Here is a 22,370-nt window from a genome sequence, read left to right as displayed (position 1 = left end):
GATTCATTCTTCAGTTGGACGTCGCCGGAAGAAGATGGGTCCGCGGTGGAGGTCTTCAGGATGGAGCCGGTCGTCATCGGATGAAGATAGAAGATGCCGCTTGGATCAAGATGGTTGCCGGTCCGGATCGCCTCTTCTTCCCGGATAGGATGAAGACTTTGGACCCTCTTCTGGACTTCTTCAGCGGATGTCTAGCCCCCGCTTGGGTTGGATGAAGATATCGGAGCCAGGACGGATCGGTGATACCCGGTGAGGTGAAGACAACGTAGGATGATCTTCAGGGGCTTAGTGTTAGGTTTATTTAAGGGGGGTTTGGGTTAGATTAGGGGTATGTGGGTGGTGGGTTGTAATGTTGGGGGGGGGTATTGTATGTTTTTTTTTACAGGCAAAAGAGCTGAACTTCTTGGGGCATGCCCCGCAAAGGGCCCTGTTCAGGGCTGGTAAGGTAAAAGAACTTTTAACTTTAGTAATTTAGAATAGGGTAGGGCATTTTTTATTTTGGGGGGCTTTGTTGTTTTATTAGGGGGCTTAGAGGAGGTGTAATTAGTTTAAAATTGTTGTAATATTTTTCTTATGTTTGTAAATATTTTTTTATTTTTTGTAACTTAGTTCTTTTTTATTTTTTGTACTTTAGCTAGTTTATTTAATTGTATTTATTTGTAGGAATTGTATTTAATTAATTTATTGATAGTGTAGTGTTAGGTTAATTGTAGGTAATTGTAGGTAGTTTATTTAATTAATTTATTGATAGTGTAGTGTTAGGTTTAATTGTGACTTAGGTTAGTATTTATTTTACAGGTAATTTTGTAATTATTTTAACTATTTTAGCTATTAAATAGTTCTTAACTATTTAATAGCTATTGTACCTGGTTAAAATAAATACAAAGTTACCTGTAAAATAAATATTAATCCTAAAATAGCTATAATATAATTATAATTTATATTGTAGCTATATTAGGATTTATTTTACAGGTAAGTATTTATCTTTAAATAGGAATAATTTATTTAATAAGAGTTAATTAATTTCGTTAGATGTAAATTATATTTAACTTAGGGGGGTGTTAGTGTTAGGGTTAGACTTAGTTTTAGGGGTTAATACATTTATTAGAATAGCGGTGAGCTCCGGTCGGCAGATAAGGGGTTAATAAGTGTAGGCAGGTGGAGGCGACGTTGTGGGGGGCAGATTAGGGGTTAATAAATATAATACAGGGGTTGGCGGTGTTAGGGGCAGCAGATTAGGGGTACATAAGGATAACGTAGGTGGCGGCGCTTTGCGGTTGGCAGATTAGGGGTTAATTATTGTAGGTAGCTGGCTGCGACGTTGTGGGGGGCAGATTAGGGGTTAATAAATATAATATAGGGGTCGGCGGTGTTAGGGGCAGCAGATTAGGGGTACATAGGGATAATGTAAGTAGCGGCGGTTTACGGAGCGGCAGATTAGGGGTTAAAAATAAAATGCAGGTGTCAGCGATAGCGGGGGCGGCAGATTAGGGGTTAATAAGTGTAAGGTTAGGGGTGTTTAGACTCGGGGTACATGTTAGAGTGTTAGGTGCAGACGTAGGAAGTGTTTCCCCATAGCAAACAATGGGGCTGCGTTAAGAGCTGAACGCGGCTTTTTTGCAGGTGTTAGGTTTTTTTTCAGCTCAAACAGCCCTATTGTTTCCTATGGGGGAATCGTGCACGAGCACGTTTTTGAGGCTGGCCGCGTCCGTAAGCAACTCTGGTATTGAGAGTTGAAGCTGCGTTAAAAATGCTCTACGCTCCTTTTTTGGAGCCTAACGCAGCCTTTATGTGGACTCTCAATACCAGAGTTATTTTTATGGTGCGGCCAGAAAAAAGCCGGCGTTAATTTTTCGGGTCGTTACCGACAAAGCTCCAAATCTAGCCGTTAGTGAGTTAGTGGTCCCATGTGTGCTTCTCTCACATAAGTAGCTAAATGCAATAAAAAAACAACAACATTAATTTGACTTCATTTTTAAATAAAAAATGCAGAAAACATTTTATAGATAAGTAACAGCAGCGTCTGCTGTTTCTCTGAATGAGTGAAGAGGGCTGTAGGGGAGACACACGTTTATACAGGTAGCCTGCAGCATTTGTCATAAACAGTCTGACTATCTTAAAGATCTATGCGCTTAAAGGGACATGATACTCAAATGTTGATTTGCTTGAAAGTGATGAAACATATCTGTTAAACGCTGACTATAAAATATCACATGACAATCCAAAGAGAGGAACAGCACCACAATAATAATGCTTATAAAGTTATTTATTGGGACATCAAATAAACACACCACGACGTTTCGGTCCTAATAGACCTTAATCATGTGACATAAAACATGACCTAACACCACACCTATATACCCATTGGGGGAGGAGACTTATACCTGTTACAGGTGTATATCTAGTATATGTTAACTAATCAGATATAAACAAAAAATGCTCACTGCTCCATCTAGTGGTGAAGAAAGGCCATCACTTCCAATAATTAGTGACCTAGAAAGATGCAAGTACAAAAAATTAAAACCATAAATATATAGGTAATTAACCCTATACAGTTAGACACTAACTCTTAATATGTACAGTGATTAACTCTTGTGGGAATATATATAAAAATTTCAGGATTATATTTAGATTTTAACAAATAAATTTAAATTTACAGAGTGACTCCCCAGTCAATTTCTTTATTCATCCCTATAGGAATAAGAGATTGTAAAGTGTAGATCCAATATGTTTCCCTACACTTTAACATTCTCTGTCTATCTCCACCCCTTCTTGGTTTTTTGATTTGTTCAATAACTTGGTACCTAAATTGGGATATGCTACGACCAGCTTGTAAGAAGTGATTAGAGACAGGGGCATCTTTATTGCCACAGACAGACCCCCCCCCCCCTGGACGTCCCATTGTGGCAAGCACTAACTCAATATTGACTAATGTATCTAAATATCTAGATAGAATTCTAAGACCCTTTACAACTGAATCAATGTCTTACATTAAGGATACAGGGGATTTCATAGAAAAATTAGAATCCATAGATTTGCCTTGTGACAAAACCATTATCTTTTCTTTAGACGTGACATCCCTATACACGTCTATTACACATGAAAGTGGATTAGGGGCCATGAGACAAGCTATCTATACAAGTAATAGATTTACTATTTCTCAGGGAGAATTCCTTATAGAACTATTACAGATGGTACTTTATAATAACTTCTTTCTGTTTCAAGATTCTTTTTATATACAATGCCAGGGTACAGCCATGGGGTCCAATGTCGCCCCCACATATGCCAATGTCTTTATGAACATCTATGAGGAGAGATTTGTATATACCAATAAAGCATTTATCCAACATGGGATATGCTGGTTTAGATACATAGACGACATCTTTGGCATATGGGGGGGCGACTTGGACTCCTTGATTAGTTTTATGGCTGACTTAAATATCTCTACAAGACACATAAAATTGAAGTTAGTAAGCAGTGAGGAGTCAATTGACTTCCTGGACACAACTGTCTATAAAAAGGATGGAAAATTACTGATTGATCTCTATAGGAAGGATAGTGACAGAAACAGTCTGTTAAAATATGAGAGTTCTCACTATCCTCCCTTGATCAACAGCCTTCCCAAAAGTCAACTCCTTCGAGTTAAGAGAATTGTGTCTGATGAGAGACTAGCACAGACTAGACTAGATGAAATGGGTAATCTCTTTTTACAGAGAGGTTATCCCAAACAATAAGTGGAAAAACAAATCAGAGAAATTGGGAATGTTCCTAGAACCTCTATTTTAAAGGGAGAATATAGAGATAAGAATAAGAGAGATAAAAACAAAACTAAACAAATGATTTTTGTTTCTCAGTTTAACCCTCTAAGCAACAAAATTAATAAGATCATTAGGAGACACTGGTCTATCTTAAAATAACTAAACCCCAATATTGTAGAATTCCAGGAAGCCCCTATGGCAGCCTATAGGCGAGGTAGAAATATTAAGGATGTCTTGGTTAAAGCTGACATTGGATCCAAGAAAAAAGGCATTCAAACATTTTTATCTACCCCTAAGGTGGGTTGTTTCCCGTGTTTGGGATGTTGCAATTGTGGCAACATCATAAAAGGGGATCATTTTGTTCACCCCCTGAATGGGAGGAAATACAGGATTCCAGGTTATTTCACATGTAATTCTGAATATATTGTGTACCTCATAAAATGCCCATGTGCAAAAATTTATATTGGAGAGTCAACAAGAAGGATTAGAGACAGGATTAATGAACATAAATCCAACATACGTTGTGGCAATAAAGATGCCCCTGTCTCTAATCACTTCTTACAAGCTGGTCATAGCATATCCCAACTTAGGTACCAAGTTATTGAACAAATCAAAAAACCAAGAAGGGGTGGAGATAGACAGAGAATGTTAAAGTGTAGGGAAACATATTGGATCTACACTTTACAATCTCTTATTCCTATAGGGATGAATAAAGAAATTGACTGGGGACTCACTCTGTAAATTTAAATTTATTTGTTAAAATCTAAATATAATCCTGAAATTTTTATATATATTCCCACAAGAGTTAATCACTGTACATATTAAGAGTTAGTGTCTAACTGTATAGGGTTATTTACCTATATATTTATGGTTTTAATTTTTTGTACTTGCATCTTTCTAGGTCACTAATTATTGGAAGTGATGGCCTTTCTTCACCACTAGATGGAGCAGTGAGCATTTTTTGGTGAGCATTTTTTGTTTATATCTGATTAGTTAACATATACTAGATATACACCTGTAACAGGTATAAGTCTCCTCCCCCAATGGGTATATAGGTGTGGTGTTAGGTCATGTTTTATGTCACATGATTAAGGTCTATTAGGACCGAAACGTTGTGGTGTGTTTATTTGATGTCCCAATAAATAACTTTATAAGCATTATTATTGTGGTGCTGTTCCTCTCTTTGGATTGTCGTTGGATTTAAGGTTTTGGCAGAACCTGGGAACGTGCACACTCGTTATTGCAGTACCTATGCTGTGCCCTCTCTATTTCTATTATAAAATATCACATGAACATCAAAATATTTTACCATAAAATTTCCCCACTAGCCACATGCCTCTATAAAGGGCATTTAAGCATCCAATCAGGATGCTTGTCCCAAGACTTACAAGGGATCATGCACCTGGCATGTGCAGGCACAGTCAATTTATTTCCCTCCTCAGTTTAAAGACGTTTACTATGAAATCTCACAAGATAACAGTAAAGCAAAGCGTGAAAATAACACCGATCAAGCTGATTGGCTGATTGAGACGTTAATGTAATTTTTTTTTATCAGCTTTTAAATTTTACGTTGCATCACTTTCAAGTGATTTAGTAAAGGATAGGACCAAAACTGTTTGATCTGTATAAATGTCTAGATGTCCCTTTACGGGCTAAAGGGTCATAAAATTCATGTATAAAATAAAAAGCAGTGCATTTCAAATATGATTAGAAGTGCTTTTGCATAGGCACTTTGTGCTTAAATTAATAAATGATTTTGGCTGGAACTGAACCCTGAGGGGCATCGAGAATTGGCTTGTTCTAGTTAAAAACAGACATACGTCAGTATCTTTCTATTACCAATTCTTGAGCTCCCTGAAGGTCACTCTTAACTTAGAAAGAATCTCCTCTAAATGGACCGCAGTAACACCGCAAAGTCACGTAGATGCTAGCCTCACTCAATCTTCAGTTCTTGAAGTTATGTGGACCACTTTTCCTCCTCCTGGAGAATCTCATATTAAATTACTTTATATGACCTATTTTACCCCTGAGAAAGGATCTAGATATGGAAATTCCAACTTTAATAGTTGCCCTAAATGTTCATTATCTTCGGCTAGCCTTGTGCGTATGATATGGGACTGTCCAAGGGTCAGATTTGTCTGGTCTAAATTACAATACTGGTTTAATAATACATTGGGGATCTACCCTCTGGCGTTAAAGTTGATACATATACTGTACTTTTAGAAAGATCCAATGAACTGGCAGGTCAATAATAAGATTATTAATATGGCTATCCTAGCAGCTAGATATTTAATTTTTTAAAAATGTAAAGGAAGAGCAACCCCCAGTATCCTGGAGGTTAAGAATTGTTCAAAGAAACAATGCGTCCTAGAACAGATAGATACCAACTTAAATGATGAACATGACATCGCCAATTTTTTTCTGAAATGGTCAGTTTTTATTAAAACTCCCCCCCCCCCCTCTGAAACTGACCATTTAACATATCCATTTAGAAATTCAGAACGTGTTCTTTTGGGTCTATGGTTAACGAGTCTACCTGCTGCATCCTCCCTCCCAGCCCTTCCCCTATTTTTGTTTTGTTTATCTTGTTTGTTTGCTTGTTTGTTTTTTGTTCTTTTTGTAATAAGAAAGCTACAAACATATATACCAACAGAGTAGTATAAAGGTTTTTGTTTGTTGAGATGTAGAATAGTCTCCATAATACCCTATGCAGGTTTGACAAAGTTTTGTCAGGCTGGGTTGTGTTCTACTACTAGGGGTGGAGTAATAAGGAAAGGTATTGCACTATATTTAGAATTAAGTTTAGAAGGAGGTATTTTTCTTTTCTTTCTTTTTTCTTGGGATACTTAGTTTTTTACTTGTTAAAGGAAGTACCTGGTCACCCTGTAAGGTGCGCCTCTCTGTTTTGTTTTCTTTTGAACGTATATGTACAGATCAAAGTGTATACTCTGTTGGATATTAAATAAATATTTTTTTTTTTTTTTAAAAAGAAGTGCTTTTGCATAATAAATGTGTTTGCAAAATTGCTTTTTTCAAAACTTACTACTGACCCCACTATGACCATGCATGTGACCTGCTGCTGATACATGGAATTTACCTCCTGAGCTTGCTCTGACCAAAAAAGCAATGATGGGAGCTTTGTGCCTTAAAAGTTACCCCTTTTGCAGAGCTTAAAGGGCCACTGTAAGTAAAAATGTACTATGCCTATTACGAATTAACTACCCTAAATAAGCCTTTTCTCAATATCATCTTATAACGATATATTCACTGTATATCCGAAATCTTCTTTTCTAATTTTATTGATTTCCAAACCCACTCTGTGGGTATCCTTTGCTCCTTTCCAATTCTTGTTTAATACCTAGATTTCAAAATGGCGCTTAAAAAACACTATGCGCATGCGCAAGTTTGCGCAACGTCACTGCAAACGTCACTCCCTGAAAGACTGGTTGGAACACAGTAGAACCGCTCTATCTAGCTGTGGGTAACTTCGGCTTCACTTATTCAAAGTGCGCATGCTTATTAGGAACGATTAGGCAGTTAATGATATGCATAAAATCACAATATGATAGGATAGTATTTTCAACACGTAGTGCTGAAAATTCTGGGCTGTTAAATGTGACGTCATGGCCGAATAAGAAATATGAAACGTTAGGATGCTTCGTTTTTAAGAAAATATAGGTCAGTAAGTTTTAATATATGATTCTTAAATGGAAAATAATACATTAACAAAAAATGTTTCTATTTCACTATTTAGTCCTAATGCAGCAGCGAAGGGCAACTGGTGGCCTAAAGGCTACATGCGGCCCTCTACACTTATTATTATTGGTTATTTGTAGAGCGCCAACAGATTCTGCTAGACTAGTATTTATTGGTAAAAAGAAGAACTAAGAACATGTGCCATAGTTTTTGTGTCCCCAAGAAAAAGCAGAACTACAAACCTGTGATTTTAAGTGACCACAACTGGACATTTTTAGGAAATAAATCATTATTTAAGCATTTAATAGTTAAATATTTATATGTGGCCCATACGTTTTAGAGTGTTGGATGCTAATAACGAGTTTGCTTCACATTCTGAAATCCACTACTGTTATTTTCTATTTCTCTGCAGCAATGCGCTTATTTTTGTATGTTTTTTCAATCTTTAATCAAACTATGTATCTGTATTTTTCCATCAAACAATTTTTTGAATATGTAAGTTGCATTATCCCAGACGTGTGTAAAGCAGTTTAATTAACCCCCAGATAACAGAAGCAATTCTCCCCAGACACAGACAGTGCATGCCCTTACCATGGCAGCTGCGGCTGTTTGGTTCACCTGGTGCTGAGCTGCCTTTATTTTGGCTTGCAGGTGCGCAGGGGGGTGAAAGTACTTGCATTTCTCCCTAGAGCATCGGCCTTTGATGTAATCCATGCAGACTGTTACAGTGTTCTCATTCGTGTCGATCATAGCAAGATCAATGGGGTGAGCATAACGACAGTCGTTCTCACCACGGGTACAGTTTCCGCGCTGGAACTCTCTGCAAACCTGAAAAATAATATAATAGTTATAAAGACACAGAGATAAATGGGAAATATAGAGCATAGTGTCTTGTCATTCTCTCATCTAAACACTACAGACTTAAAGGGACATGTTTAAAGATAGAGAAGTGCTCAACCAGGAACGAACAATGGGCCAGTAGCTCGTTCTATGACCAGTTACAACCTGGGAGCAGTCTTTTTTTAGCCCTGTTGTGTTTTACACAGAGAAGTTTCCTGAAGTATATCAGACATACCCCCTTAAACAGGACAGCCTAAAATATCAGTCATGTTAAGGGACATGTTCATTTCAATAATAAAATACTCTTCATTAGGGTATTAATGTGCCTTGGTAAAAAATGCATTTGTTCAGACACTGCAGCTTTTCTTTAACCCTTGTGTAACTCATTTTTATACAGACTGAAAGAAACAAGGAAGGAAGTGTTAAGTTCATGGGTCGGCCACAGAAACGGATACACAAGGATCATCAAATCAACAAATGAACACCATTAGACAGTCCCCCTGCAGTCGCTGACTGGGGGATCCGCAGTGAGCTGGTGTATTAGTTTGTCTGTGTGTTTAAAGGAACACTAAAGTCAAAATTAAACTTCCATTAATGATATAGAGAATGCAATTCTAAATAACGTTCCAATTCACTTCCCCTATCAAAAATGTGCACAATCTCACCACCTTATGAAAGAAAAAGTTCTTCCTTCTTCTGAAAATTTCTCCTAAACCTATTACCCTTTAATTTGAGATCATGTCTCTTTATTCTGGCATTGATCTTTTATGAAAACTTCTTTCAGCCTAAGTTTTAATAAATACCTTAAAGAAATAAAATAAAAATCTTCCATACCACTCTCTTTCATGCTATACAGAGTATTTCCTTGCAAATTTCATGTATAGGAAAATATGGCAAATGACAATTTGTCAAAACCCTAATCTAACAAACTGAGCAGTATGTCACTGAAGATGTTTACACAAGTAGGCCGAGTTTTTCATTTGCAGAGATGACATAATGGCGAGATTCAACAGCACAGACATTGTGACAAAGCTCTGTGATATACAATGGATAGCAGAATGGCTTTACATGCAGCAGTAAACAAAATGGAAAAATATAAATTCCTACTTATGATAAAGGCTAATCAGAATATAAAGCTGTAAGGGAGTATTTAACTCAGGGGGTACTTCCAGCTTTGGTAAGGGGCACTCAGTAGCCTGTCCTTTTACTATTTTTGCAAAACATTCTGGGCTAGAGTACAAATGGAGCGCTAAATTATCACGCTCCTGCAAACGGGCAAATTTGCCCATTTGCGGGAGCGCAATAATTAACCAGCCATTACAAGTGGCTGGTGTGAGCTTGCGGTAGCAATTAGCGCTCAGAAAATTAACAAGAGGTCCGATCGCTGGTTAAATTTCTAAAAGTGCCCCAAAATACCCTCAAAATAGAGGGCACCAAGCATTTAAAAAAAAAAATTGCACTAGGCAGTTTTGGGGCTTTAATGTTGGTGTGAGGAATGTAAAGGCACTGAAAAGTGCCTTTACATTCCGGTCTATGGGAACTGTTCCCATAGACCACAATGTAAATATATATGTATATGACAGCATCAGAATGAGGCTCCCATAGGAGCTTCCTACCAATGGGAACGCATTGCGATTAAGTTGTAATACTAGCGCACACTATAGTGCGCTGGTATTACAAAGTGGAGTGCTAATATCACTGGCATGCAAGCGATATTTAGCACTCGACTTGTAATCTGGCCCTCTATGTTTCACAGAAATCAGTTCTACCCTTGAGCATCCCTAACAGGCCAGATTCTAATTCCCTGCCTGACTGGTCAGCTACTCACTTGTGCTCAGGTCGGGGAATCTTTAGAATCTGGTAAGTTAGTAACATTTGAGGAGATGAGAAATGCTGACATAAAGCGTGTCACAAGGATAGTGTAAGGTAAATTGTAAAGCATTCTGGAAAAAGCGTCACAGTAACAAGTGACAGATATACTGTAAAGCCACAGTAAAATATAAATATTAAGGAACTATATGTGTGTTGTATGCATGTTTTCTCAATTAGTTGCTTTCTTTATTGTTTGTTGCTCTAATACATCCAATGGTTTGCTGAATTTACATTCAGTGAAACAGGATTTAAAAATAAATTCCTGAAAACAGAAAAATATATCTGATACCAGTTTGTCACATTCCAGGGTATGCACTCTTGCCTAGTAATGTCTATGTGTTGCAGTACTTAGGACAAAAAGGTATGCTTGTAGCGGTACTTGCTATAAAATGGTTGAAAAACACTGTGATAATATGAGGTTTCGGCTTATAGTGAAAAAACCTCAAAAGGATTTAGCCACCGAAATGGAACTATAATGTTATCCTCACTGTGTCTGGCTCTTATTTTAGAATAAATGGCTTAGTCACTCCAACCTTTGCTCTCCAGGGGTCTCCAACCTTTGCTCTCCAGATGTTTTAGAACTACATTTCCCATGATGCCTTAAGGGACAGAAAACTCCAAAATATTCTTTCATGATTTGGATAGAATATACAATTTTAAACAACTTTGCAATTTACTTCTATTATCAAATTTGTTTAATTCTCTTTTTATCCTTTTGCTGAAGGAACAGCATTGCACTACTAGCAGCTAGCTGAACATATCTAGTTAGCCAATCACAAGAGACAAATGTGTGCAGGCACCAATCAACAGCTAGCTCCAACTAGTTTAGGATATGTGCGTATTCTTTTTGAATAATGGATACTAACAGAACGATGCACATTTGAAAATAGAAACAAATTTAAAAGTGTCTTAAAATGACATGCTCTATCTGAATCATTTAAGTTTAATTTTGACTTTCCTATCCCTTTAAGTGTCTAACCCCTGGCTTAGTGGCTAAACACCTACAACTGAATATACCACTTATCTCTCTTGACAAACACACTGGAGAAACCAGTTTAGAATACAGCCATGACTTATCAGAAGTCTGTCTGTATACAGAAATGCATCCTAACCTGAATATTAGCATGAAGGTTACAAGTCCAATGCACCATGATATTGTTTTGTACCAAGTGAGTGAATTTCTTTTGGAGCTTAAGGATAATTTGTATATTATTTTTCTGTGAATGTGATTCTTCTTGAGCACATAATAAAGTGGACAGAATAATATCCATTGGACATAATTTTGCACCATTATTAAAACAATATTTTAGGGGGCGTGTCTAGGCAGTGGTCATGCTTGGTCACAGTAATAATGCAAGCTTTGCGCAGGATTAATACATTCCGCCATGTATCGACAGATATTTAGCCCATCCAGACTATGTTTAACATCATCAACAGTAACCTTTGCTGAGTTGGTTGATGTCTTTTTATCAAAGCTGCAAACATCTCCAGTCTGGACCATTGAGAACTCTGGCTTCCCACATTAGGAAAGGCCTCAACACCCTGTCTCACTTTTTATTGCACTACTACAATTAACGTGGAGGCGTTCTATTGAGCCCTACAAGCTGTCTTTGAGAAATCTACTCTCATCTCAAAGTACCGTAGGTGCAGAGAGGATTGAACCAATATCTATAATGGAGGAAGTTACTGACCAGATGAGTAACATAGAAGGGCCATCTACATCTTTGAGGAAAGAAACACAGCCTATGGTCATACTAGAGGAAGGTTTAGATATGATCATCTGTGACCCTTTTGGCATGGGAAAGTTAAATAAGCACAGAGCTAATATGTTTGGGGGAAGCGGAGGAGCTCTCAATCGGCTATCTCCCTACATTTATTTACATAATTATCATGAAGCGGACTTCTGATAATTGATCTTGTCTTCTTGTATCTTTTTATCCCTTTTAGAGCTGTACCATAACATATTAACGTGAGTACCATTATAATGCACTATTATATAAACTGAGCAAGGTATGTACGGTCTCTTTAGTGCTGACCGTATTGCTCATAATTTGGTTACTTTACTAATGCTTTATGTTGGCACGTCCATTAACAAAGGGTCCATAGGCTGCCGTATTTAGACAAGTTTCAGATTAAGTGTTTATTACCCTCTCTTTTATAGTAGTGTCTTAAAGGGACAGTACACTGTAACATTGTTTTTATATAAATGTATTTTCAATGATTTGTTATACCAGCTGCAGAGTATAAAATGTATGAAAAATTGCATTTTCAGGTTTATTTGTGTATATGAAGTAGCTGGTTTTGTGCTTTTAAACCACAGCCTATTACAATGGGTTGAGCTTCAGGTAATATCATATCTCATTATGTTATCACTTTGTGTACACACACTTGGTTCCTTATCTTATATTTTTCTGGAAAACTAAAGCTCAATACAAAGGCCTCTATTTATCAAGGTCTGTCGGACCTGATCCGACAGTGCGGATCAGGTCCGACAGACCTTGCTGAATACGGCGGGCAATACGCTCGCCATATTCAGCATTGCACCAGCAGCTCACAAGAGCTGCTGGTGCAACGCCGTCCCCTGCAGACTCGCGGTCAATAGACCGCCAACAGGGGGGTGTCAATCAACCCGATCGTACTCGATCGGGTTGATTTCCAGCGATGTCTGTCCGCCTGCTCAGAGTATGCGGACAGGTTATGGAGCAGCGGTCTTTGTGACCGCTGCTTCATAACTGCTGTTTCTGGCGTTTCCTATTTTTGCTATTCGAGCCTGCAGGCTCGCCAGAAACACGGGGCATTAAGCTCCATTCGGAGCTTGATAAATATACCCCATAGAGAGAACAATAGAAAATTATAATTGTATTACTTAACTATCCTGCATCCCACTGTGAGTGTAATCTCTTCTGCTGGCTCTGTTTACTTAGGCTATTCAATAGACTCCAGTATGAAAACTTTCAGTATAGGTTGGGAAACCACAGGCTAACTCAGCTATTTAAAATGCCAAAATAGGGGTAAAGGAGCTACTTGTATACAATTTAATATGCTCCTGTAGGTAAAATTGATCATTGGGAACAATTTAAAAAATGGGAGACATTTTTTGCGTGAACTGTCCCTTTAACTAATAAAATGTAAATAAAATACATTTGGGTGGGCACATTGTAACCCAAAGGCTTAAAGTATTATAAAACTAATCAGATCTAAAAAAAAATATTAATAATACATTGCAGATAAGGTGGTGAAATCATTGAAAGTCTTTTTCTAGCAACATAAATAATTCAAATGGAATATTTTAATATCACAAAGCTGAAAACTTACCATCCTTAATTAACTCAAAATACTTATAAAGTTTCACCCAGCAATAAGACTTTTCTTGTTGAGTCTTGCATATAAGCTGAAGCAAGAAAATCAAGTAAAATATCTTGATTGGCTCATAGATTTAAAAAAGCTCAAAATCTAAGTAAGTAGTCAAACTATATTTCAAACCCTGTGTGTTTTTTTTATAAATGGAAGATTCTCTTTAAGTACAAAGATTAAATATAAGAAAAATCAGTAATGATGAAACAAATATGCAGACTATTTTTTTATATATATGTTGCATTACTAAATGTGTATTTACCCTGCATGACAATCTGTAACACAGACCACACTAATAAGACATGGAAGATATATGCGTTCCCTTTATGTATAAACCGGTACGGGATTACCCACTTACCTCTAGTTTGTCTGTGCGTACCAGCTTCTGCCCAGCAGAGCCTCCTGGCACGTTAACAGCAGGGTTTCCAGAGACCAGCACAGGTGTATTTGGTAGAAGCTCTGCAGGGACCAAGCCCATGCCTGGGGAGACATGACTTAGGTATGGGCTGAAAGCCATGGATGGGCTAGTTGCAAGCGATGGAGTCACAGGGAATGTGGTCTGTAAGCAAGAGAGAAATAAAATACTCATTATTCAAGTTCCACATTGTATACTGAATGTTTTGTCCTCAGTATACAAAATATTGTATGAGATGTTCAAAAGAGTCAAATGGCCAGTTTAAAAGGATACATTTTATAGGCATTTTATTCTGGTTATTCCCGCATCCCTCTAGTCATGGGTGCTACCATTTTAAAAACAGAATTTATGCTTACCTGATAAATTACTTTCTCCAACGGTGTGTCCGGTCCACGGCGTCATCCTTACTTGTGGGATATTCTCTTCCCCAACAGGAAGTGGACCGGACACACCGTTGGAGAAAGTAATTTATCAGGTAAGCATAAATTCTGTTTTCTCCAACATAGGTGTGTCCGGTCCACGGCGTCATCCTTACTTGTGGGAACCAATACCAAAGCTTTAGGACACGGATGAAGGGAGGGAGCAAATCAGGTCACCTAAATGGAAGGCACCACGGCTTGCAAAACCTTTCTCCCAAAAATAGCCTCCGAAGAAGCAAAAGTATCAAATTTGTAAAATTTGGCAAAAGTGTGCAGTGAAGACCAAGTCGCTGCCTTACATATCTGGTCAACAGAAGCCTCGTTCTTGAAGGCCCATGTGGAAGCCACAGCCCTAGTGGAGTGAGCTGTGATTCTTTCAGGAGGCTGCCGTCCGGCAGTCTCATAAGCCAATCGGATAATGCTCTTAAGCCAAAAAGAAAGAGAGGTAGAAGTTGCTTTTTGACCTCTCCTTTTACCAGAATAAACAACAAACAAAGAAGACGTTTGTCTGAAATCTTTAGTAGCCTCTAAATAGAATTTTAGAGCACGGACTACGTCCAAATTGTGTAACAAATGTTCCTTCTTTGAAACTGGATTCGGACACAAAGAAGGTACAACTATCTCCTGGTTAATATTTTTGTTGGAAACAACTTTCGGAAGAAAACCAGGCTTAGTACGCAAAACCACCTTATCTGCATGGAACACCAGATAGGGCGGAGAACACTGCAGAGCAGATAACTCTGAAACTCTTCTAGCAGAAGAAATTGCAACCAAAAACAAAACTTTCCAAGATAATAACTTAATATCTACGGAATGTAAGGGTTCAAATGGAACCCCTTGAAGAACTGAAAGAACTAGATTTAGACTCCAGGGAGGAGTCAAAGGTCTGTAAACAGGCTTGATTCTAACCAGAGCCTGAACAAATGCTTGAACATCTGGCACAGCTGCCAGCCGTTTGTGAAGTAAAACAGATAAAGCAGAGATCTGTCCCTTCAGAGAACTTGCAGATAATCCTTTCTCCAAACCTTCTTGTAGAAAGGATAGAATCTTAGGAATTTTTATCTTGTTCCATGGGAATCCTTTAGATTCACACCAACAGATATATTTTTTCCATATTTTATGGTAAATTTTCCTAGTTACAGGCTTTCTAGCCTGAATCATAGTATCTATTACAGAATCTGAAATCCCACCCTTTGATAAAATCAAGCGTTCAATCTCCAAGCCGTCAGTTGGAGGGAGACCAGATTCGGATGTTCGAATGGACCTTGAACAAGAAGGTCCTGTCTCAAAGGTAGCTTCCATGGTGGAGCCGATGACATATTCACCAGGTCTGCATACCAAGTCCTGCGTGGCCACGCAGGAGCTATCAAGATCACCGAAGCCCTCTCCTGATTGATCCTGGCTACCAGCCTGGGAATGAGAGGAAACGGTGGGAATACATAAGCTAGGTTGAAGGTCCAAGGTGCTACTAGTGCATCTACTAGAGTCGCCTTGGGATCCCTGGATCTGGACCCGTAGCAAGGAACCTTGAAGTTCTGACGAGACGCCATCAGATCCATGTCTGGAATGCCCTATAATTGAGTTATTTGGGCAAAGATTTCCGGATGGAGTTCCCACTCCCCCGGATGGAATGTCTGACGACTCAGAAAATCCGCTTTCCAATTTTCCACTCCTGGGATGTGGATTGCAGACAAGTGGCAGGAGTGATTCTCCGCCCATTGAATTATCTTGGTCACTTCCTCCATCGCCAGGGAACTCCTTGTTCCCCCCTGATGGTTGATATATGCAACAGTCGTCATGTTGTCTGATTGTAACCTTATGAATTTGGCCTTTGCTAGTTGAGGCCAAGCTTTGAGAGCATTGAATATCGCTCTCAGTTCCAGAATGTTTATCGGGAGAAGAGATTCTTCCCGAGACCATAGACCCTGAGCTTTCAGGGGTTCCCAGACCGCGCCCCAGCCCACCAGACTGGCGTCGGTCGTGACAATGACCCACTCTGGTCTGCGGAATCTCATTCCCTGTGACAGGTTGTCCAGGATCAGCCACCAACGGAGTGAATCTCTGGTCTTTTGATCTACTTGAATCGTTGGAGACAAGTCTGTATAATCCCCATTCCACTGTCTGAGCATGCACAGTTGTAATGGTCTTAGATGAATTCATGCAAAAGGAACTATGTCCATTGCTGCAACCATCAATCCTATTACTTCCATGCACTGCGCTATGGAAGGACGAAGAACAGAATGAAGTACTTGACAAGAGCTTCGAATTTTTGATTTTCTGACCTCTGTCAGAAAAATCCTCATTTCTAAGGAATCTATTATTGTTCCCAAGAAGGGAACTCTTGTTGACGGGGACAGAGAACTTTTTTCTTTGTTCACTTTCCATCCGTGCGATCTGAGAAAGGCTAGGACGATGTCCGTATGAGCCTTTGCTTTTGACAGAGACGACGCTTGAATCAGGATGTCGTCCAAGTAAGGTACTACTGCAATGCCCCTTGGTCTTAGAACCGCTAGAAGGGACCCTAGTACCTTTGTGAAAATTCTCGGAGCAGTGGCTAATCCGAATGGAAGAGCCACAAACTGGTAATGCTTGTCCAGAAAAGCGAACCTTAGGAACTGATGATGTTCCTTGTGGATAGGAATATGTAGGTACGCATCCTTTAAATCCACCGTGGTCATAAATTGACCTTCCTGGATGGTGGGAAGGATCGTTCGAATGGTTTCCATTTTGAACGATGGAACCCTGAGAAATTTGTTTAGGATCTTGAGATCTAAAATTGGTCTGAATGTTCCCTCTTTTTTGGGAACTATGAACAGGTTGGAGTAAAACCCCATCCCTTGTTCTCTTATTGGAACTGGATGAATTACTCCCATCTTTAACAGGTCTTCTACACAATGTAAGAATGCCTGTCTTTTTATTTGGTTTGAAGATAATTGAGACCTGTGGAACCTTCCCCTTGGGGGTAGTTCCTTGAATTCCAGGAGATAACCTTGAGAAACTATTTCTAGTGCCCAAGGATCCTGAACATCTCTTGCCCAAGCCTGAGCAAAGAGAGAAAGTCTGCCCCCCACCAGATCCGGTCCCGGATCGGGGGCCATCCCTTCATGCTGTTTTGGTAGCAGTGGCAGGCTTCTTGGCCTGCTTACCCTTGTTCCAGCCTTGCATCGGTCTCCAGGCTGGTTTGGGTTGTGAAGTATTACCCTCTTGCTTAGAGGATGTAGAATTAGAGGCTGCTCCGTTTCTGCGAAAGGGACGAAAATTAGGCTTATTTTTAGCCTTAAAAGACCTATCCTGAGGGAGGGCGTGGCCCTTTCCCCCGGTGATGTCTGAAATAATCTCTTTCAAATCAGGACCAAAAAGTGTTTTACCCTTGAAAGGGATGTTAAGCAATTTTGTCTTGGAAGACACATCCGCTGACCAAGACTTTAGCCAAAGCGCTCTGCGCGCCACGATAGCAAACCCTGAATTTTTCGCCGCTAATCTAGCTAATTGCAAAGCGGCATCTAAAATAAAAGAGTTAGCCAATTTAAGTGCTTGAACTCTGTCCATAACCTCCTCATACGAAGATTCTTTATTGAGCGACTTTTCTAGTTCTTCGAACCAGAAACACGCTGCCGTAGTGACAGGAACAATGCATGAAATTGGTTGTAGAAGGTAACCTTGCTGAACAAACATCTTTTTAAGCAAACCCTCTAATTTTTTATCCATAGGATCTTTGAAAGCACAACTATCTTCTATAGGAATAGTAGTGCGTTTGTTTAGAGTAGAAACCGCCCCCTCGACCTTGGGGACTGTCTGCCATAAGTCCTTTCTGGGGTCGACTATAGGAAATAATTTCTTAAATATAGGGGGAGGAACAAAAGGTATGCCGGGCCTTTCCCACTCCTTATTTACTATGTCCGCCACCCGCTTGGGTATAGGAAAAGCATCGGGGGGCACCGGAACCTCTAGGAACTTGTCCATCTTACATAATTTCTCTGGAATGACCAAATTGTCACAATCATCCAGAGTAGATAATACCTCCTTAAGCAGTGCACGGAGATGTTCTAATTTAAATTTAAATGTTACAACATCAGGTTCAGCTTGTTGAGAAATTTTTCCTGAATCTGAAATTTCTCCCTCAGACAAAACCTCCCTCCTGGCCCCTTCAGATTGGTGTGAGGGTATGTCAGAACAGTTATCATCAGCATCCTCTTGCTCTTCAGTGTTTAAAACAGAGCAATCGCGCTTTCTCTGATAAGTAGGCATTTTGGATAAAATGTTTGCAATAGAATTATCAATTACAGCCGTTAATTGTTGCATGGTAATAAGTATTGGCGCACTAGATGTACTAGGGGCCTCTTGTGTGGGCAAAACTGGTGTAGACACAGAAGGGGATGATGCAGTATCATGCTTACTCCCCTCATTTGAGGAATCATCTTGGGCAATATCATTATCTGTGGCATCATTGTCCCTACTTTGTTTGGACACTATGGCACAATTATCACATAAATTTAAATGGGGAGAAACCTTGGTTTTCATACATATAGAACATAGCTTATCTGATGGTACAGACATGTTAAACAGGCTTAAACTTGTCAACAAAGCACAAAAAACGTTTTCAAATAAAACCGTTACTGTCACTTTAAATTTTAAACTGAACACACTTTATTACTGAATATGTGAAAAAGTATGAAGGAATTGTTCAAAATTCACCAAAATTTCACCACAGTGTCTTAAAGCCTTAAAAGTATTGCACAACAAATTTGAAAGCTTTAACCCTTAAAATAACGGAACCGGAGCCATTTTTACATTTAACCCCTATACAGTCCCAGCTATCTGCTTTGCTGAGACCCAACCAAGCCCAGAGGGGAATACGATACCAAATGACGCCTTCTATAAGCTTTTTCAGTGGTTCTTAGCTCCTCACACATGCATCTGCATGCCTTGCTCTCCAAAAACAACTGGGCATTAGTGGCGCGAAAATGAGGCTCTGCCTATGACTAGAAAAGGCCCCCATCTGAAAAAGGTGTCCAATACAGTGCCTGCCGTTATTTTAAAACAATCCCCAAGATTATGATAACTATTAAGAGTTATAATCTGCAAATATGCTTAGCAAAGTAATCGTTTTAGCCCAGAAAAATGTCTACCAGTTTTTTAAGCCCTTATGAAGCCCTTTATTCTTTTACTTAATCTAAGAAAATGGCTTACCGGTCCCCATAGGGGAAATGACAGCCTTCCAGCATTACATAGTCTTGTTAGAAATGTGGCCAGTCATACCTCAAGCAGAAAAGTCTGCCAACTGTTTCCCCCAACTGAAGTTACTTCATCTCAACAGTCCTGTGTGGAAACAGCAATCGATTTTAGTAACGTTTGCTAAAATCATCTTCCTCTTACAAACAGAAATCTTCATCTCTTTTCTGTTTCAGAGTAAATAGTACATACCAGCACTATTTTAAAATAACAAACACTTGATTGAAGGATAAAAACTACATTTAAACACCAAAAAACTCTTAACCATCTCCCTGGAGATGTTGCCTGTGCAACGGCAAAGAGAATGACTGGGGTAGGCGGAGCCTAGGAGGGATCATGTGACCAGCTTTGCTGGGCTCTTTGCCATTTCCTGTTGGGGAAGAGAATATCCCACAAGTAAGGATGACGCCGTGGACCGGACACACCTATGTTGGAGAAATCTGGCTTTCACTGTATTCTAGTGCTGATGTGTTTCCATATGTGCAGCAACTCTCCTTCAGATATAACTGTAGTAAAATTTAGGTTCCAAAATGGCGGCATCCATAATTGAAATTAATTTAGTGTTTAAAGTCCCATTAAGTAACAGTTTTGCATAGAGAAACAGGAGAGGGTACAAATGTCCACCTAAATGCCTGACCATATATTTTCAGTCTATTTAAAGGGACAGTCAAGTTAAAAAAAAAACTTTCATGTTTCAAATAGGTCATCTAATTTTAAACAACTTTCCAATTTATTTAAAAAAAAAAAAAAAAAAAAAAAAAAGCCTACAGCACCTGGTATTCCCAGGCGGTCTCCCATCCAAGTACTAACCAGGCCTGACCCTGCTTAGCTTCTGAGATCAGACGAGATCGGGCGCATTCAGGGTGGTGTGGCCATACGCCTTTCCAATTTACCTTTATCACCAATTTTGCTTTGTTCTCTTGGTATTCTTAGTTAAAAGCTAAACCTAGGAAGGCTCATATGATAATTTCTAAGCCCTTGAAGGTCACATTGTTTTTTATTTGCTTTTCACAATAGGGGAGAGCTAGTTCATGTCAGCCATATAGATAATATTGTGAACATGCTGTGGATTGTGGCAGACACTGTAATAATTGGCTAAGATGAAAGTCAATAGATAATAAATAAAATGTTGTGTGATCAGGGGGCTGTCAGAAGATGCTTAAAGTGAAGGTAAAGTTTAGCGCAAGTGAAAGCAGTAGTTTGTTAATTAGTTGATATATACCAAGATCGCTAATTTTTTAACTCATTTTTGTATACATATCAATATAAAATAAATACTTTTTTTCTCCTTGTTCGGCTGCTTATAGCTCCTCCCTCCATCTAGTTCCTGGTTTTTCTTCTGTATTACGTATAGAGCGTTCCCACCCGCTCTATACGTACTGTCTTTGCGCGTTCTCGATTCTCTGAATGTTTGCGCATGCGCACTGTTGCCAAATGTGTGTAAACACACTGCGTTCAGGCGAGTAGCTTGATTGACTGCGATTTGCGCATGCACTAAGCTGGAACGAGCACGGCTCACAAGACATAAGTGAAACTAACGCATGCGCACAATTTATACTAATGCAGTGACGTCAAATGACGGCCGCCTAACGGCCAGACATATTATTGGGTACTAGAAAAACGTGACCTGGCTCCGAAAAAAAAACAAAAAAACGGGCAGATTACACAACGAATATTTTCAAGATTAGAAAAGCGGATAAATAGGTAAATATTGAGAAATACGAAAATTGATGACTTAAACTACCATTATTTTTAATGCTATTTACATTTGCAAGCATCAACACAAGCTAAGTTTACCTTCACTTTAAGTACAAGTTAATCACGGAGGTAAAAAGTATATTAATATAAGTGTTGGTTATGCAAAACTGGGGAATGGGTAATAAAGGGATTATTTATCTTTTTAAACAACAAAAGATCTGGTGTTGACTGCCTTTCAGCCTTCAGAATCTCACTTAAAGGACCTTGCATGGTTTTTAGAAGGATATTCAAATTAAACGGGCAGTATAGTCAAAATTAAACTTTTATGACTCAGACAGGGCATGCAATTTTAAACAACTTTCCAATTTACCTTTATAATAAAAGTAGCTTTGTTCTCTTGGTATTCTTAGCTGAAAGCCAAACTAGGTAGGCTCATTTTGCTAATTTCTAAGCCCTTGAAGGCTGTCTCTTATCTGAATGCATTTGGCAGTTTTTCATAACTAGAGGGCGTTAGTTCATGTGTGCCATATAGATAACATTGTGCTTGCACCCATGCCATGGAGTTACTTATGAGAGGGCAATGACTGGCTAAAATGCAAGTCTGTCAAAAGACCTAAAATAAGGGGTCAGTCTGCAGAGGTTTAGATACAAGGTAATGACAGAGGTAAAATGTATATTAATATAACAGTGTTGGTTATGCAAAACTGGGGAATGGGTAATAAGGGGATTATCTATCTTTTTAAACAAACAAAATTCTCGAGTAGACTGTCCCTTTAAAGCTGTTTCAAACTGTCTAAAATTCCTGAGATATTGCACTTATTATATATCCACCTTCCTGCTCAATGACACCCATTGTACAATTGGGCAATGGTATTTCAACCAATCAGAAAACAATTTTCTAGGAAATTTTAGAAGCATTACATATATTTTTAATATCTAAATGGGCTCAGTAATTCCCAGATGAAGTATTTTAAGGGCCCTATCATCTCAATCCATTTTACAAGAAAAAAATACTTTAATATCCGCTTATATTGTGTCCATCCCTTTCTGCCCCTTGCATGTAACACAAAAGCATACACCTGTTTG

General features: G+C 38.8%; 1 protein-coding gene and 1 non-coding gene across 7 annotated transcripts in view; both read right to left on the bottom strand.

The window, feature by feature from the left end:
- The window catches only part of LOC128645924 (muscleblind-like protein 2), a 310,829-nt gene that overhangs the window by 92,933 nt on the left and 195,526 nt on the right, over positions 1-22,370 (bottom strand). For all 6 annotated transcript variants that reach the window (XM_053699258.1, XM_053699256.1, XM_053699259.1 and 3 more), the window contains exons 4-5: positions 13,879-14,079; positions 8,046-8,282 (exon numbers count right to left, since the gene is read on the bottom strand). In XM_053699258.1, coding sequence (XP_053555233.1) covers positions 8,046-8,282; positions 13,879-14,079 — 438 coding nt within the window. The remainder of the gene's footprint in view (positions 1-8,045; positions 8,283-13,878; positions 14,080-22,370) is intronic.
- Positions 20,348-20,466, bottom strand: LOC128646366 (5S ribosomal RNA). Its single transcript, XR_008400303.1, has one exon. It is a non-coding gene; the product is annotated as a 5S ribosomal RNA (ribosomal RNA).

The sequence above is a fragment of the Bombina bombina genome, chromosome 1, assembly GCF_027579735.1.
Source record: "Bombina bombina isolate aBomBom1 chromosome 1, aBomBom1.pri, whole genome shotgun sequence".
Classification (NCBI taxonomy): Eukaryota; Metazoa; Chordata; class Amphibia; order Anura; family Bombinatoridae; genus Bombina; species Bombina bombina.
Note: the sequence above shows the minus strand (reverse complement) of the source record. Positions and strands in the feature narration are given on the sequence as shown.